The 16974-nt window shown below is 37.4% G+C and overlaps 1 protein-coding gene across 1 annotated transcript; it reads right to left on the minus strand.

Moving 5' to 3' along the window:
• Nucleotides 1–6024: 6024 nt before the first annotated feature.
• Nucleotides 6025–8794, minus strand: LOC128638157 (hepcidin-2). Its single transcript, XM_053690020.1, has 3 exons — nt 8653–8794; nt 7372–7434; nt 6025–6427 (listed from the first exon to the last, which is right to left on the minus strand). The coding sequence occupies exons 1-3, from the start codon at nt 8728–8730 to the stop codon at nt 6326–6328; spliced, it is 243 nt and encodes an 80-aa protein (XP_053545995.1). The 5' UTR covers nt 8731–8794; the 3' UTR covers nt 6025–6325.
• Between the last annotated feature and the right edge of the window lie 8180 nt (nt 8795–16974).

The following is a 16974-nucleotide window of genomic DNA, read 5'->3' on the forward strand; positions in this document are numbered from 1 at the left end:
TACACTAAATTGCCTCCATTGTGCATGCAAACACGCACCCGGATTATTCATCTGAAAAGAGGACGTATCCTTGGGGAGAACTCATCAAATTCTCAATAAAAGCCATTGCGCATGCGACCCTTGAGAATAAACTTATCGAGTGCTACAAGAACTGCTGTTGCGCATGTGTGCATTATGTGTAAAACACTGGGTCCGTCTGTTGCTCAATAGCTTTACCCTCAGGCCGAGATAAGTTTTTGCTTGTCACTATATTCAGCTTTGAAAGCGGCTGAGCATGCATAATATTTATTATAATTTATTTCTCTAAGCTCCTTATGTGTGCTCAGCAGTTTCAAAGCTGAATATTGTGACAAGTGAAAACTTGGCCTGAGGGTAAAGCTATTGAGCAACAGACGGGCCCGGTTTTTACACGTAATGCGCGCATGCGCAACAGCAGTTCTTGTAGCACTCGATAAGTTCTTCTTCTCAAGGGTCTGTTATTTTTTGCGTCATAAAAAAATACGCATGCACAATGGATTTTATTGGAGAATTCGATGAGTTCTCCCAAGGGTATGCCTCTTTACAGATGAATAATCTCGGGTGCACGCTTGCATGTGCAATGGAGGCAATTAGTGTAATCTGCAGCCGGAAGTGACATCATATTGGAGTTCTCGATGAATTGGAGTTATCGACAGAACACCTGCTAAGTGCATACAATATAAGTGATTGTATAATAAAGCAATACAAAATAATTCACTGATAAATCCCCAGGACTAACACTAGTAAAGCTATGAGCATGGATATACAATGACCTTCGAATTCCCGAATTACCCTAGCAACGGAATTAAACTAATCTGAATGCATTTGTAACGAATACATCTAAATTAGTTTGGATTTATTTGTTATATTCAAATGGCCATGGACTAATCACCAATTCAGTATAAAATTAAATGTAGTGAGATTTAGTGAGATTGAACAGGGAAATAATTCCGTTTGTGTAACTTGGAACCATCAGAAACAAAATAACACTACAGAACTTCCGAATTTACGAATCGAATCTTGAAAACGAAAACATCCGAATTATTTGAATCCGAAACCATATACATTCAAATGTATCCAAATTCGATTCAAATCCGAAATTAAATTATGAAAAAATCTGAATCGTTCCGAAACAAATTTTTTCCGCTGTGCACATGTCTAGAAAAAGCATATTTATGCCATTTTCATTTTTAGAATGTAAGCCTATGAGCCCAGCTTTTTCGCAGATCACCTTCTTAAGAGCTGACTACAACAGGGCAACTCTCGGCAGGGCCCTCTACCCACTTGATCCCTATAATGTTACCTTGCATACCCACTCCTATGTTTATAGAGCTGCAGAATTTGTTGGCGCTCTACAAATAACTGATAATAACAATAAAATAATAATTTTTAATAAAGTGTTATACTGTGAAGTTCCTGTAAATATTTCACATTCCATTACTTGTAATGTTCTGCACATAGCAGAATATGTTCTAAGTATTTTGAAATAGATATTCCTATATATCTGTATATATCTATACCTATATATAATCATGTGTATATATATATATATAGGTATAGATATATATTGTGCCAAAATACCATCAATATATGTAGAAATAAGTATTTAAGAATAAATAGAACATATTCTTCTAGGTGAAGAACATTTGAATGTGTCTGGTTAGCGCACATGTGAATATGCGATCAGGTTTTACGCACAAGTAGTGTGTTTTTTTCTCATTTTTTTTTTGCTCCATTGAATTCTATGAGGGAATACATGAATGCGCACGCAATATTCTAACTTTAGCTTTTGCACTCATCGAGTTAGTGCAAGAGCGAAAATAGTTTACTTTCTATTTATAATACGAGCACAACCCGACGAGCGCACAAAGCTTAAATTTAGTGCAGTAAATGCTCAAGCGAGAGCATTAAATAGTGCTCCACTAATCCACTAATAGTGCTCCACATAATCTGACCCAATAATGTTATATTCTAAATATAGTGTTTAAAATATATGCAGCAAAAATAAAATTGGCTTAGCGCAGGGGTGTAAAAAAGGCTTTGCAGTGAACAGATTCATTTAGGATGGCATGCTTTTATTTTAGCAGCACATTTGTATATTTTTATTTCTTAACACATTCTAGGATCATGTATTTAAAGTGTGAAAATTAGTATTTCATATGAAAAAACCTTCATATAGTATATAAATTCAGTATGCTTTCTCATGCTAATTGATTTCAAGGTCATGATCAATCTTTTTAAGTATTTATTATTAGTTATTCATGAGCACATTAGAGGGGGAAAATATTATTTTTATTACATATACAAATATCATGAATATAATTGATATTCTCTAAAGAACAAAGCGTGGGTTACCCTTAAAGGACCACTAGATACAGACAGTAGAATTTTATTTCTTAAAAGATTCTAGGATCATGTATTTAAAGTGTGAAAATTAGTATTTCATATGAAAAAACCTTCATATAGTATATAAATTCAGTATGCTTTCTCATACTAATTGATTTCAAGGTCATGATCAATCTTTTTAAGTATTTATTATTAGTTATTCATGAGCACATTAGAAGGGAATATATTATTTTTATTACATATACAAATATCATGAATATAATTGATATTCTCTAAAGAACAAAGCGTGGGTTACCCTTAAAGGACCACTAGATACAGACAGTAGAATTGCATAATCAGTAAACGCATAATGAAAAGACAACGCAAAAGCAGTTAGTTTGCATTTCAAATGAGTAGTAGATTTTTCTGACAAATGTAAGTTAGTTATATTTTCCTTCCCAATGCATCATGTGATAGCAATCAGCCAATCACAAAATACATATACTTATAGTCTGTGAATTCTTGCACATGCTCAGTAGTAGCTGGTGCCTCAGAAAGTGTGCATGTGAAAAAATAGTGAATATTTAGGTATTGGAAATGAATTGTAAAGTTGTTTAAAATTGTGTGCTTTATCTGAATCTTTAAAAATGAATTTTTACTTTCTAATAATATTGGTGGTGTTAATAAGTGGTGGGCTATTTGATGTCCTGGGGTTAGATGCAATCATCAGAAGATTTCCTGCAGTCTCATTATCAGAAGCAGGAAACATCCAATTTGTGTACCCCATTCATATATCCTCTTTTGCAACAAAATATTACCAGCCCAACCATCCTCTCACACAGAGAAAGTGGATTTAAAATATTTGCTTTGAGATCAATATAGGGGTTTACATTTCAATTCACCTTTTTGATGAGTCAGGTTGCCACATATGTTGTAAACATTTGAAAATTGTATAACATTTCTCAAGTAAAAAAATAAGACATCTTGTTGGCATTCCGAGAAGCTGGAGAGGGCTGTTAGTGAATCTATCCCATGTTATTCGGTATAGCTTAGATACAGGCTTCTACGCAGCATGCCCCCTTTCCCTATACTTTGTAATGACAAATTGTTAATAAAGTTGCACGGTGACGTCCTCATCATTGCATGTCACCACGCAAAACGTGATACCCTGGCAATGCTTGTCACTCTACAGGTACGATCACCGGGTAGGAGCGGGTGGAGCCCCCAGATCTCCCTCAAGGTGGGAGAGTGCTAGTGACGGCTCTGAGCCGTCATTAGCACCAGAGTGGGAAACTCTGTGACGGCTCAGAGCCGTCATTAGCACTCAAAGGTTAAAGAGACAGTAACCACCTTGAGACAATTGTATAAAATCTAAACATTTTATAAGGAAATGTTTAGTTATGCTTTTTAAAACATCTTTGTAATATACTTTAATTATTTATTTTTTAATTATCAGAGTTGTAAATGCACCCTGGTTACTCCTTAAGGCGAACCCTGCTACTTATAGTGCCCTCCACTAATATTGGCACCCTTAGTAAATATGAGCAAAGAAGGCTGTGAAGAGTTGTCTTTATTGTTTAACCTTTTGTTCAAAAAATACACAAAAATACTCTGCTCTCATGGATATCAAATATTTGTATACACAACACACAGGTTTATCCCAAACATTTTTTGGATAAACCTGTGTTGTGTAGACAAATATTTGATATCCATGAGAGCAGAGTATTTTTGTGTATTTTTTGAACAAAAAATCAAAAGGTTAAACAATAAAGACAACTTTTAACAGCCTTCTTTGCTCATATTTACTAAGGTTGCAAACATTAGTGGAGGGCACTGTATATTTTCCTAATTGGCTTTAACAGATAACAACTGCAAAACAGTTAACTTAAAGGGAATAATACCCAAATGTAAAATCACTTGAAAGTAATGCAGTGTAACCGTAAAAAGATGAGAAAATATCACCTAAACATCTCTATATAAAAAAGCAAGATATTTTAGCTCAAAATTTCTTCAACTCACAATAGTAAATAATAAGTGAACAGATATGCTGTACCTTTTGTCAGCTGCATGTTAAAAAAACAACAGCCAATCAGTTTCATCAGTGCTTAAATCTTACTTTGCTTTACTGTGATCACATGAGATTTCATTGTGAGACTTCATAGTAAACTTCCTTAAAGTGCGGAGGTAAATAACATGACTGTGCATGCACATGCCTTATGCACGCTCCCTTGCAAGTCCCTGGTTAGCATCATTTTTGGCTGCTGAAAATTCCTTTACAATGGGATGTGGCTACGCTACTGAGGACATTTTTAGGTAAAATATCTTTCTTTTTTACATAGAGATGTTCAGGTGATATTTTCTAATCAGCTTTTTACAGCTATGCTGTATCACTTTCATGTGCTTTAACATTTGGGTATCATGGCCCTTTAATGACCATGACTAGGCTTGTTGTCTGCAAACTCAAGCCCATATTTGCTCCTCCAAATAAGACAAATGGTGGGAGGAGTTTGGCTGTTGATAAAAAGCAAATGCAACAAACAAGGTGTTAACTTGTTTTAAAAATGTTTTTGACTTGGCTGATATGTTATTCTAGAGAAAAACATCAGAAATGTTTTGTAATTACTAAGTGGTTACTGTCCCGTTATTAAATATTATGATTTATTTTAAAAGGATGTTGAAGTGAAAAATAAACTGTTATGCTTCAGACTCACGCACAATTAAAAATATATACTTTTTTATTTATTTGTATTATCAAATGTACCTTTCTTTTGTATCCATTATTGATAATTTGCTCTCTCTCTCTCTCTCTCTCTCTTCCTCTCGCTCTCTTTCTCTATCTTTCTCTCCCTCTCTCGCTTCTCTCTTCCCCCCCCTCTCTCTCTCTCGCTCTCCTGTTCCCCCCTCTCTCTCTCTCCTCTCTCTCTCTCTCTCTCTCTCTCTCACTCTCCTCTCTCCCCTCCTCTCCCCCCTCTATTCTTTCGATCATCTCTCTCTCTCTCTCCTCTCTCTGTTCCCCCCCCCCTCCTCTCTCTCTCTCTCCTCTCCTCCTCTCTCTCTCTCGCTCCTCTTCCTCTATCCTCTCTCTTTCTTTCTCCTCTCTCTCTCTCTCTCTCTCTCTCTCTCTCTCTCTCTCTCTCTCTCTCCTCTCTCTCCTCTCTCTTCCTCTCGCTCTCTTTCTCTATCTTTCTCTCCCTCTCTCTGCTTCTCTCTTCCCCCCTCTCTCTCTCTCTCGCTCTCTCTGTTCCCCCCTCTCTCTCTCTCTCTCTCGCTCCCTCTCTCTCTCTCTCTCTCTCTCTCTCTCGCTCTCTCTGTCCCCCCCCCCTCTCTCTCTCTTCCTCTCCCCCTCTCTCTCTCTCTCTCTCTCTCTCTCTCTCTCTCTCTCTCTCTCTCTATATATATATATATATATATATATATATATATATATATACTGTATATTAATATATATATATATATATATATATATATATATATATACACAAAGTTGTCTTATGAATATGTCAGGTGTGTGTCAATAAGTATTTACATAAAGATACTTTATGCATTAGGTAAAACACTCTGTAGCTAAAGCTACATTATTTTCACAGCATGCCTAAAATAAATTATACATAAAAAATGGAAACAAATTACTCATCTTTGTATACAGTTATTTATTTATACAATAAGATAAATATTTTACAATGAAGTGGAAAAAAAACCATAAATAGACAGAAGCAGTAAAATCATGTAGGTGTGAGAAATAAATAAAGTTCAGTATTTACAGATAAACCATTTTTATCTGGGTGACTAGATTGCTTAGATCAGATTGTATTAAGCACTAATTAATCCAGTCCTGGTTTCCTTTATTACAGTCCCACTTCATCCATGTCACTGGATTTGGACTGTGCAGTTTGTGTGTCCAGAGCTCTGTGATGCTACGTGTCAGTTATAAATTCTTCATTGAGATGATGGCACCAAGGGTTTATAACTATGTACTGGTGACTTATGTGCGACAGCAGAGGCCACAGCCTTTGTTCTTGCAACAGTTACAGCAGTACCGACAGATAGACAAGTGGGACTGACGTTTGGTTCTGAGAAGAGTGGTCTAAAATAAAAAGAAATATTATAAGACAAAATACATCCATTGTCCACTCTAGTCAAGGGGTTAAAAAATAAAATCTAAAATAAATATGTGAATAATTATTATTTAAACACAACAAAAGAAGATAAAAGGAGCCAAAAGTAAACTTCTAGATAATATGGCTTCTGTGATTTTTTCTCTCCAAGCTTTGAACTAGAAGGTTTCCACAATGGAGGTCAATTATAGTAGTTAATTCAAGTTTAACTCCTTGGCTCCCAGAGAGAATATCAATGCAATGTAATTTTTTCTTAAAGGGACATGACACCCACATTTTTTCTTTCATGATTCAGATAGAGCATGCAATTTTTAACAACTTTCTATTTTACTTCTATTATATGATTTGCTTCATTCTTTTGATATCATTTGTTGAAAAGATTATCTAAATATGCCCAATAGCTACTGATTGGTGGCTGCACATAGATGCCTCATGTGATTGGCTCACTTATGTGCATTGCTATTTCTTTAACAAAGGATATCTAAAGAATGAAGCAAACTAGATAATAGAAGTACATTGGAATGTTGTTTAAAATTGTATTCTCTACCTGAATCATGAAAAAAATAGTTTGGGTTTCATGTCCCTTTAATGCACTTTTTTTCTACCTGGTTGAATTAAGATCATTGTATCTGTTCTTTCTATTTAAACTACTACATTTATTGTATGATAGACTATCTAAAATATTGCTTTTTTTTACATTTGACAGACTAAATTTTATTTGTTATTTAATGATATCTTCATTTGTACTTTCAGGACACTTAAATTAATTTGACCTTCACATTGATTCTACTATTCAAATGTCACCATAAAGACATCTTCCCATGTTTTAAAATGCTTTATATACTTTTCTGTTCCTTTACTTAAGTTATTTACTCTAAAGAATATAAATGCAACACAAGAAAGGAGATCTCACCAGCAAATTTGACTCATCCATCTCAGATTTTGTAAGTTGGTCTGCAGGATATTTCATTTCATTCTGTAAGAATAAATAAATAAATAAAGCTATTAGGAATTATATGTATCAATAGTGTTTATTGATAACCAAAGATTTAGGTATATAGGCTAAACACATCACTGATAAAGACTATAATACCCAACTACATCTAGGGGTTAGGACCACAATAACACTAAACTGACTCGTGATTAAAGGGATACATGTATCTATGTCCATCATACATGTAAGAGTACAATTTAATCTTTAAAAAAAAATAAAAAATATATATATACAGGTAGCCCTCAGTTTACGCCGGGGTTAGGTTCCAGAAGGAATGGTTGTAAATCGAAACCGTTGTAAATTGAAACCCAGTTTATAATGTAAGTCAATAGGAAGTGAGGGAGATAGGTTCCAGGCTCCTCTCAATATGGCCATAAGTAACACCTAATACATTATTTTAAAAGCTTTGAAATGAAGACTTTAAATGCTAGACAGCATTATAAACCTAATAAAATAATCACACAACTCAGAATATATAATTAAACTAAGTTAAATGAACAAAAACATTTGCTAAACAGCATTATAAACCTAATAAAATAATCACACAACACAGACTTCACTTGCATTTCTCTGCAAACAGTTCTTTCTATGCATTCCAATCTGGACTGAGTTATAGACAGGAAGATCTTGTTCCTTTGAAATCTGCTCTATAGCTCCGGTCTGGTTAAACTGATTAATTTCAGCTTGCTTGGCTTTACTGCAACACCAGCGGACAGCTCCACCTACTCGCTATTGTAATAAATCCACTGCTTCTCAATGCTTTTCAATAGCAGTCACATGACTGGGAAAAAAAGGTTGTTATTCTGAAACGGTGTAAATTGAACCGTTGTAAAACGAGGGCCACCTGTATATATATATATATATATATATATATATATATTTGCATGAAAGAAAGGTTAAATATGTATATTCTGAATTTGAAGCTAAGAAGAAGGTTGTGTCTACAACTGGGCCTTAAGGACTGGTTGTTTACTGGCAGATAAGCAATACTCTCACTATTCTTATTTTCTCATTGCAAGACAAAATGAATATACATTTAAAAATGCTGCATTTTAAAAACATCTAAGAAAAAATACTTTGATGTCCATTTAAAGTAGTTTTCATAGACATAGAAAAATTATAGGGCAACAGTTAATATGCTGAATAGCCTCCCTTCTTTAGACATAAATCAAACAGTAAATGGAACTATGAGTTACTTACCCCCATCACTGAGACAGAGAAGCTTAGATGGCAGATAATTGTGAGGATCACAAGTGAGCAGAGAACTGCAGATTTCATTGTCTCTTATGTATCTTGCAGGTGTGTCCAGTTTCTGACTTCTGGGCTAACTGTGACAATTTGAAGGGACAGAGCTGTATTTATAGGCAGGTCTCACACTGTGTCACCTTTCCGGTAATGCCATATGATAGGGGTTATCAGTCTTTGACTCCTGATTACCTGATTTATTTGTTTTTTATTTACTGGTGATGAGAATTCTTAAACATACATTTACTTACAAGTCTAATCATTTAGTGTAATCTACTTATACAAACACATTTAAATAGCTTATACAATGCTTATAGACACATGGAAAGGGAACATTTTCTTTCATGAATCTCAACAATTGATCATAGTAAATGTATTTATTTTACTACTTAAAGGGACAGTATACTATAAAATTGTTTTTCCCTTAATGTATTTCCAATTACTTTTCTTACCCGCTGCAGAGTATAAAATGTATGAAATTTGCTTTTTTAAGGCTTATTTGTGTATAAGAATTAGCTGATTTTGTGTTTTGAAGTCACAACCTAAAAAAATGGGTTGAGCTTGTAGGTATAATCAGATCTCATTACTTTATCACATTGTGTAAATATACCTGCTCCTTTATCTTATATCTGTCCATTAACCAATCACCAATACTTGGAGAGAACAATGGAAAATTAACATTTTATAACCTTATCTCTTCTATAACCCCCTGGGAGTGTAATTTCTTTTACTGGCTGTGTTAACACAGCTGGGCCTCGTGGCCAAAAACTTTCAGGATGGGTGGGGACACCACAAGCTAAATAAACTAATTCAAATGCCAATATAAGGTTAATGGAAATACTTGTAAACAATTTAATACACTCCAGCAGGTAAAGTGGTGCGTTGGGAACAAATTAAAGGGGAGAAATTTTTGAGTAAACTGTCCCTTTAATAAAAGTAATGGTTCTATTGGGTGCTGAGTGATTGCAAAACACTGTAGTGTATTATTGTAGACCCCAAAACACACAGCTGGTTTATACCATGGAGTTTTGAAGCAGTCACTTTTTTTTACATGCCCAGCGGTCTGTTCAGGAGGAGAGGGTTAAAGGAGAGCATGGGGGATTTAAAAAACTGGTGGTGGGGGGGCGGAGCCAGCAGCATTCAGGAGCGGTTGCATGTTCGTGCTGCTCCGATGCTAACAATAATATGATTGCTCCTGGAGGACATTTAAACCTATACTAGCCTTACAGAATTTCTGGATGTACTTATAGACCCTCATCCCATGACTGGGGGGTGCTAAATTTATTCATTGGAATGGTAATAACAAACTTACAGCGGAGACCTGGTCTCTCATCGCATGTACGGTGGCCATTTTTGTTTTTATTTGCCTGTGACTGTGAGAGCAAGCAAACTTCATGAGCCTGTATTGAACATTGAGACCAATTTTTCTTATGGCAACCTAGTTGATTGAAATCCGGGACCAGTATGGCGGAAGCTATTAGTTTTATTGCGGACATGCGCTGCATGCTTATGGAACATCACTCCGCTTTTGAGAAGCTACTTATTCAGCCGGCTAGACAAACGGATACCCACATTTCTCAGCCAGAGGTACAACTTATGCCTGCTATGAAGGGGGATATGTGGGACCACACTTTGGAGCCTCACTGCCCAAACGCTACCCTGGCTGACTATGTGAAGGATTTTTTTGTTTTTGTTTTGAAGTATCCCCTCTGGCTCACCCGCTTAACACTTTTCTATATGTACCTGTCTGTTGTATACCATTAAAACCTTACCAGGCTCATGCTAGGAATGTATGTGGGAGCTTGGATGTCTGCGGCCGGGACATCTGCGTTTACTCGCACTCTTATTTATAATTATAATCTAGACTACATACAGATCAGGGACAGCAGAGACATTCGGGGAATATCAATATATGAGGTTTGGTATACGTTTATGCATATACAAAACAACTCCAGTTGCGTGTGTATTACTAAAACTTAATCTGTTATTACAAATGTTCTAACATTATAGAGGAGGGACAGGCTGAATATAGGGTTTAATGTGTGCAATACTCATAATCTGTTATTATGGCAACCGCTATATTTGACCGGGCAACCTAACCCTACAGTCTACGATATGCTTTTAGGGCGGGCTGGTCCCACACTAATACCACTCTAAATAGGTTATATGGATAAAGTCAAATTTCTAGGCTTAGTTATTAAGGTTAAACACAGCATTAATCAAGCATGCAATCTATATGTCACAATTATATAACCCCTCCCCCCTATAATAAGCCTCCTAGTCTAGGAGGGCTAAATAGGCTGCTTATCTTGCCTAAGCCGCACCCTCACTGTTCTCTATATAGTAACCCTTGCAATACATAGTAACTGCTGATATTATTTTCATTCCTCGCCTAGTATAGCAAGATTAATTATAAATATTATTTATAAGCAAGACTGTTTCTTATATCCCCTTTAGAGTCAATTAAAGTATACAGGGGTCCTCAGAGGCCCAATACAGTATGTAAGGGATTTATATTATATTATTATATACTATTACTAAAGCAGTTTCAACTCTGCCAGCCCATTACTACAATTATTATTATCTTTATTAGCAATACAATTAAAATTTGAGGCTTATATTATGAGGTTCATAAGAGGCCTCTTATCTTTGGGGTAACCTTCCGCTATAGTTGTTTAATATTTTTTGTTATGAGGTCCAAGAGCGGCCTCTTAGGTAAATAAGAAGGTTTAAAACTTTTATTGGCATTTCCTTGAACTGTTATTGTACTTCTTTTATTCTTGCAGCAGGTGATTATGTTTTTCATTTTACTTAGTGCAACGGAGATCACATGTAATGTCTATTAATCTGTAACCTACATATTGTATCCTGTCAATAAGCAAATTTGGATTTCTACTGTATACTGCTGCAATTTTGTGTTTGTATGCCAAATTATTACCTCAATAAAAATTATATTAAAAAAAAACAACAACAAAAAACTGGTGGTGGTACCCCTACCAGTACCACCACCAGTACCCCTACCAGTACCCCTACCAGTACCACCACCAGTACCCCCCCCAGTACCCCACCAGTACCCCCCCCAGTACCACCACCAGTACCCCTACCAGTACCCCCACCAGTACCCCCACCAGTACCCCCACCAGTACCCCCACCAGTACCACCACCAGTACCCCCAACAGTACCCCGCCAGTACCACCACTAGTACCCCCACCAGTACCCCACAGTACCCCCACCAGTAACCCACCAGTACCCTTACCAGTACCCCCACCAGTACCCTACCAGTACCCCCACCAGTAACCCTACCAGTACCCCACCAGTACCCCTATCATTACCCCTACAAGTACCACCACCAGTACCCCTACCAGTACCACCACCAGTACCCCTACCAGTACCACCACCAGTACCCCCACCAGTACCCCCACCAGTACCCCCACCAGTACCCCCACCAGTACCCCCACCATTACCCCCCCAGTACCCCCACCAGTAACCTCACCAGTACCCCTACCAGTACCCCCACCAGTACCCCACCAGTAACCCCACCAGTACTCCCACCAGTACCCCCACCAGTACCACCACCAGTACACCTACCATTACCACCACCAGTACCACCACCAGTACCACTACCAGTACCCCTAACAGTACCCCCACCAGTACCACCACCAGTAACCCCACCAGTACCCCCACCAGTAACCCCACCAGTAACCCCACCAGTACCCCCACCAGTACCCCTACCAGTGCCACCACCAGTACCTCCCCAGTAACACTACCAGTACCCCCACCAGTACCCCCACCAGTACCCCCACCAGTACCCCTACCAGTGCCACCACCAGTACCTCCCCAGTACCACTACCAGTAACCCCACCAGTACCCCCACCAGTACCACTACCAGTACCCCCACCAGTACCTCCCCAGTACCACCACCAGTAACCCCACCAGTACCCCCACCAGTACCACTACCAGTACCCCCACCAGTACCTCCCCAGTACCACCACCAGTAACCCCACCAGTACCACCACCAGTACCCCTACCAGTACCCCCACCAGTAACCCTACCAGTGCCACCACCAGTACCCCCCAGTACCAGCACCAGTACCCCCACCAGTACCCCTACCAGTACCACCACCAGTACCCCCACCAGTACCATACACCCATAATATTCATGTTTTGTCATCATGTATTTGACCCAGCAAACTTTTTTTGTAACCGTAATCTCTGTATAATAAAGCAAAACATCTATGCTTGGTAAAGATGAACAAAATACAATTGCATATTGCAGACCAATAGTCTGTACACACATCTGACCAAGGAGGAAGTAGTTCCTTCTCTTGAACTCACTTCTGTCGCCATATGGCTATGTATCCGAAAAACGAGCAAGGTCGTGTGACGGAAATTTTACCCTCACAGGTGACTCTGTTTGGCACATTTGTTTCAATTTTGTTGATAGAAAAAGAGTCAATAGAATCAGAGAAGCATGAATCCAAAATACTCAGCAAATTGGTATTTCTGACTTTATTTGACTGCTGAGAAAATCAGATTTAGACTGATAGACATTTTAACAATATACAAATAGTTGTGTGCTCCACACCAATGATTCATTTTTCCCCACCAAAACTACAAGAAGATGCATATTTACACATAGGGCTCGCATCAAAACTCGCACACTGATATGTACAAAGCCGTCAACTATGTTCAAAACCCGCATTTTTAAAAAACTTACTTATCCGCCAAACCTTGCTACCTCTCCAATTTTCACTGTAAATAGACAGATTTGACCACCAACTCGCAATAAACGAATGTACTAAAAAATCTATTTATCCACTTGCTACATTTTCCTCTCCCACCTCGTTATTTTTGTCTCGCCACCTTTTAGGTGGCAGGCAAGGTACAAAACAATAGGAAAGTCAATGTAGACGCCAGTCTAGACATATATGAAAGCCAGTAATATCATCATTGTACTTACATTGTTGATTTCAGCAGCTATGGAGACACTTCTCTATTTGTTTCTTCTCCGTGTGATGCAAATCCGGTCTAGAAGAAATGTCGCAAATCGATTAGTTAAAAGAAGGAGCGTTCGTTTCCCCTGTGTATTCCTTCCACGGGTTGGTTTGCACGGCCTTTCTGACCGAGAGATCATACAAAGATTCCGGCTTGATCGTGAATCCATATTACACCTGTATCGAGAAATAGGAGATTATTTTGAGGCGATGACGGTGCGTTCACGAGCTATTCCGGGACTATTGAAACTATTAGCTGCATTGCATTTTATGGCAACAGGCTCCTTTCAGGTGGTTTCTAGCGTCATTATTGGAATAAGTCAATCAGCATTTTCACGTCACTTAACAAAAGTCATAGAGGCTATGATGATTATTTTTCCTCACTATCAGCTAGATTTGGAGTTTTGTCGGTAACGACCCGAAAAGCTAACGCTGGCTTTTTCTGGCCGCACCTTTAAAATAACTCTGGTATTGAGAGTCCACAGAATGGCTGCGTTAGGCTCCAAAAAAGGAGCGTAGAGCATATTTAACGCAGCTTCAACTCTCGATACCAGAGTTGCTTACGGACGCGGCCAGCCTCAAAAACGTGCTTGTGCACGATTCCCCCATAGGAAACAATTGGGCTGTTTGAGCTGAAAAAAAACCTAACACCTGCAAAAAAGCCGCGTTCAGCTCCTAACGCAGCCCCATTGTTTGCTATGGGGAAACACTTCCTACGTCTGCACCTAACACTCTAACATGTACCCCGAGTCTAAACACCCCTAACCTTACACTTATTAACCCCTATTCTGCCGCCCCCGCTATCGCTGACCCCTGCATATTATTTTTAACCCCTAATCTGCCGCTCCGTAAACCGCCGCTACTTACATTATCCCTATGTACCCCTAATCTGCTGCCCCTAACACCGCCGACCCCTATATTATATTTATTAACCCCTAATCTGCCCCCCACAACGTCGCCTCCACCTGCCTACACTTATTAACCCCTAATCTGCCGAGCGGACCGCACCGCTATTATTATAAAGTTATTAACCCCTAATCCGCCTCACTAACCCTATAATAAATAGTATTAACCCCTAATCTGCCCTCCCTAACATCGCCGACACCTAACTTCAATTATTAACCCCTAATCTGCCGACTGGAGCTCACCGCTATTCTAATAAATGTATTAACCCCTAAAGCTAAGTCTAACCCTAACACTAACACCCCCCTAAATTAAATATAATTTTAATCTAACGAAATTAATTAACTCTTATTAAATAAATTATTCCTATTTAAAGCTAAATACTTACCTGTAAAATAAATCCTAATATAGCTACAATATAAATTATAATTATATTATAGCTATTTTAGGATTAATATTTATTTTACAGGTAACTTTGTATTTATTTTAACCAGGTACAATAGCTATTAAATAGTTAAGAACTATTTAATAGCTAAAATAGTTAAAATAATTACAAATTTACCTGTAAAATAAATCCTAACCTAAGTTACAATTAAACCTAACACTACACTATCAATAAATTAATTAAATAAAATACCTATAATTATCTACAATTAAACCTAACACTACACTATCAATAAATAAATTAAATACAATTCTACAAATAAATACAATGAAATAAACTAACTAAAGTACAAAAAATAAAAAAGAACTAAGTTACAAAAAATAAAAAAATATTTACAAACATTAGAAATATATTACAACAATTTTAAACTAATTACACCTACTCTAAGCCCCCTAATAAAATAACAAAGCCCCCCAAAATAAAAAAATGCCCTACCCTATTCTAAATTACTAAAGTTCAAAGCTCTTTTACCTTACCAGCCCTGAACAGGGCCCTTTGCGGGGCATGCCCCAAGAAGTTCAGCTCTTTTGCCTGTAAAAAAAAACATACAATACCCCCCCCAACATTACAACCCACCACCCACATACCCCTAATCTAACCCAAACCCCCCTTAAATAAACCTAACACTAAGCCCCTGAAGATCTCCCTACCTTGAGTCGTCTTCACCCAGCCGAGCCAAATTCTTCATCCAAGCGGAGCAAGAAGAGGTCCTCCATCCGGTAGAAGTCTTCATCCAAGCGGGGCAGAAGAGGTCTTCCATCCGATTGAAGTCTTCATCCAAGAGGCATCTTCTATCGTCATCCATCCGGAGGAGCGGCAGCATCCTGAAGACCTCCGACGCGGAACATCCATCCTGGCCGACGACTGAACGACGAATGACGGTTCCTTTAAATGACGTCATCCAAGATGGCGTCCCTCGAATTCCGATTGGCTGATAGGATTCTATTGAAGTCTTCATCCAAGAGGATCTTCTATCGTCATCGGATGGATGACGATAGAAGATGCCTCTTGGATGAAGACTTCAATCGGATGGAAGACCTCTTCTGCCCGCTTGGATGAAGAATTTGGCTCGGCTGGGTGAAGACGACTCAAGGTAGGGAGATCTTCAGGGGCTTAGTGTTAGGTTTATTTAAGGGGGGTTTGGGTTAGATTAGGGGTATGTGGGTGGTGGGTTGTAATGTTGGGGGGGGTATTGTATGTTTTTTTTTACAGGCAAAAGAGCTGAACTTCTTGGGGCATGCCCCGCAAAGGGCCCTGTTCAGGGCTGGTAAGGTAAAAGAGCTTTGAACTTTAGTAATTTAGAATAGGGTAGGGCATTTTTTTATTTTGGGGGGCTTTGTTATTTTATTAGGGGGCTTAGAGTAGGTGTAATTAGTTTAAAATTGTTGTAATATATTTCTAATGTTTGTAAATATTTTTTTATTTTTTGTAACTTAGTTCTTTTTTATTTTTTGTACTTTAGTTAGTTTATTTCATTGTATTTATTTGTAGAATTGTATTTAATTTATTTATTGATAGTGTAGTGTTAGGTTTAATTGTAGATAATTGTAGGTATTTTATTTAATTAATTTATTGATAGTGTAGTGTTAGGTTTAATTGTAACTTAGGTTAGGATTTATTTTACAGGTAAATTTGTAATTATTTTAACTATTTTAGCTATTAAATAGTTCTTAACTATTTAATAGCTATTGTACCTGGTTAAAATAAATACAAAGTTACCTGTAAAATAAATATTAATCCTAAAATAGCTATAATATAATTATAATTTATATTGTAGCTATATTAGGATTTATTTTACAGGTAAGTATTTAGCTTTAAATAGGAATAATTTATTTAATAAGAGTTAATTAATTTCGTTAGATTAAAATTATATTTAATTTAGGGGGGTGTTAGTGTTAGGGTTAGACTTAGCTTTAGGGGTTAATACATTTATTAG

This window comes from Bombina bombina, chromosome 8, assembly GCF_027579735.1.
Source record: "Bombina bombina isolate aBomBom1 chromosome 8, aBomBom1.pri, whole genome shotgun sequence".
Lineage (NCBI taxonomy): Eukaryota > Metazoa > Chordata > Amphibia > Anura > Bombinatoridae > Bombina > Bombina bombina.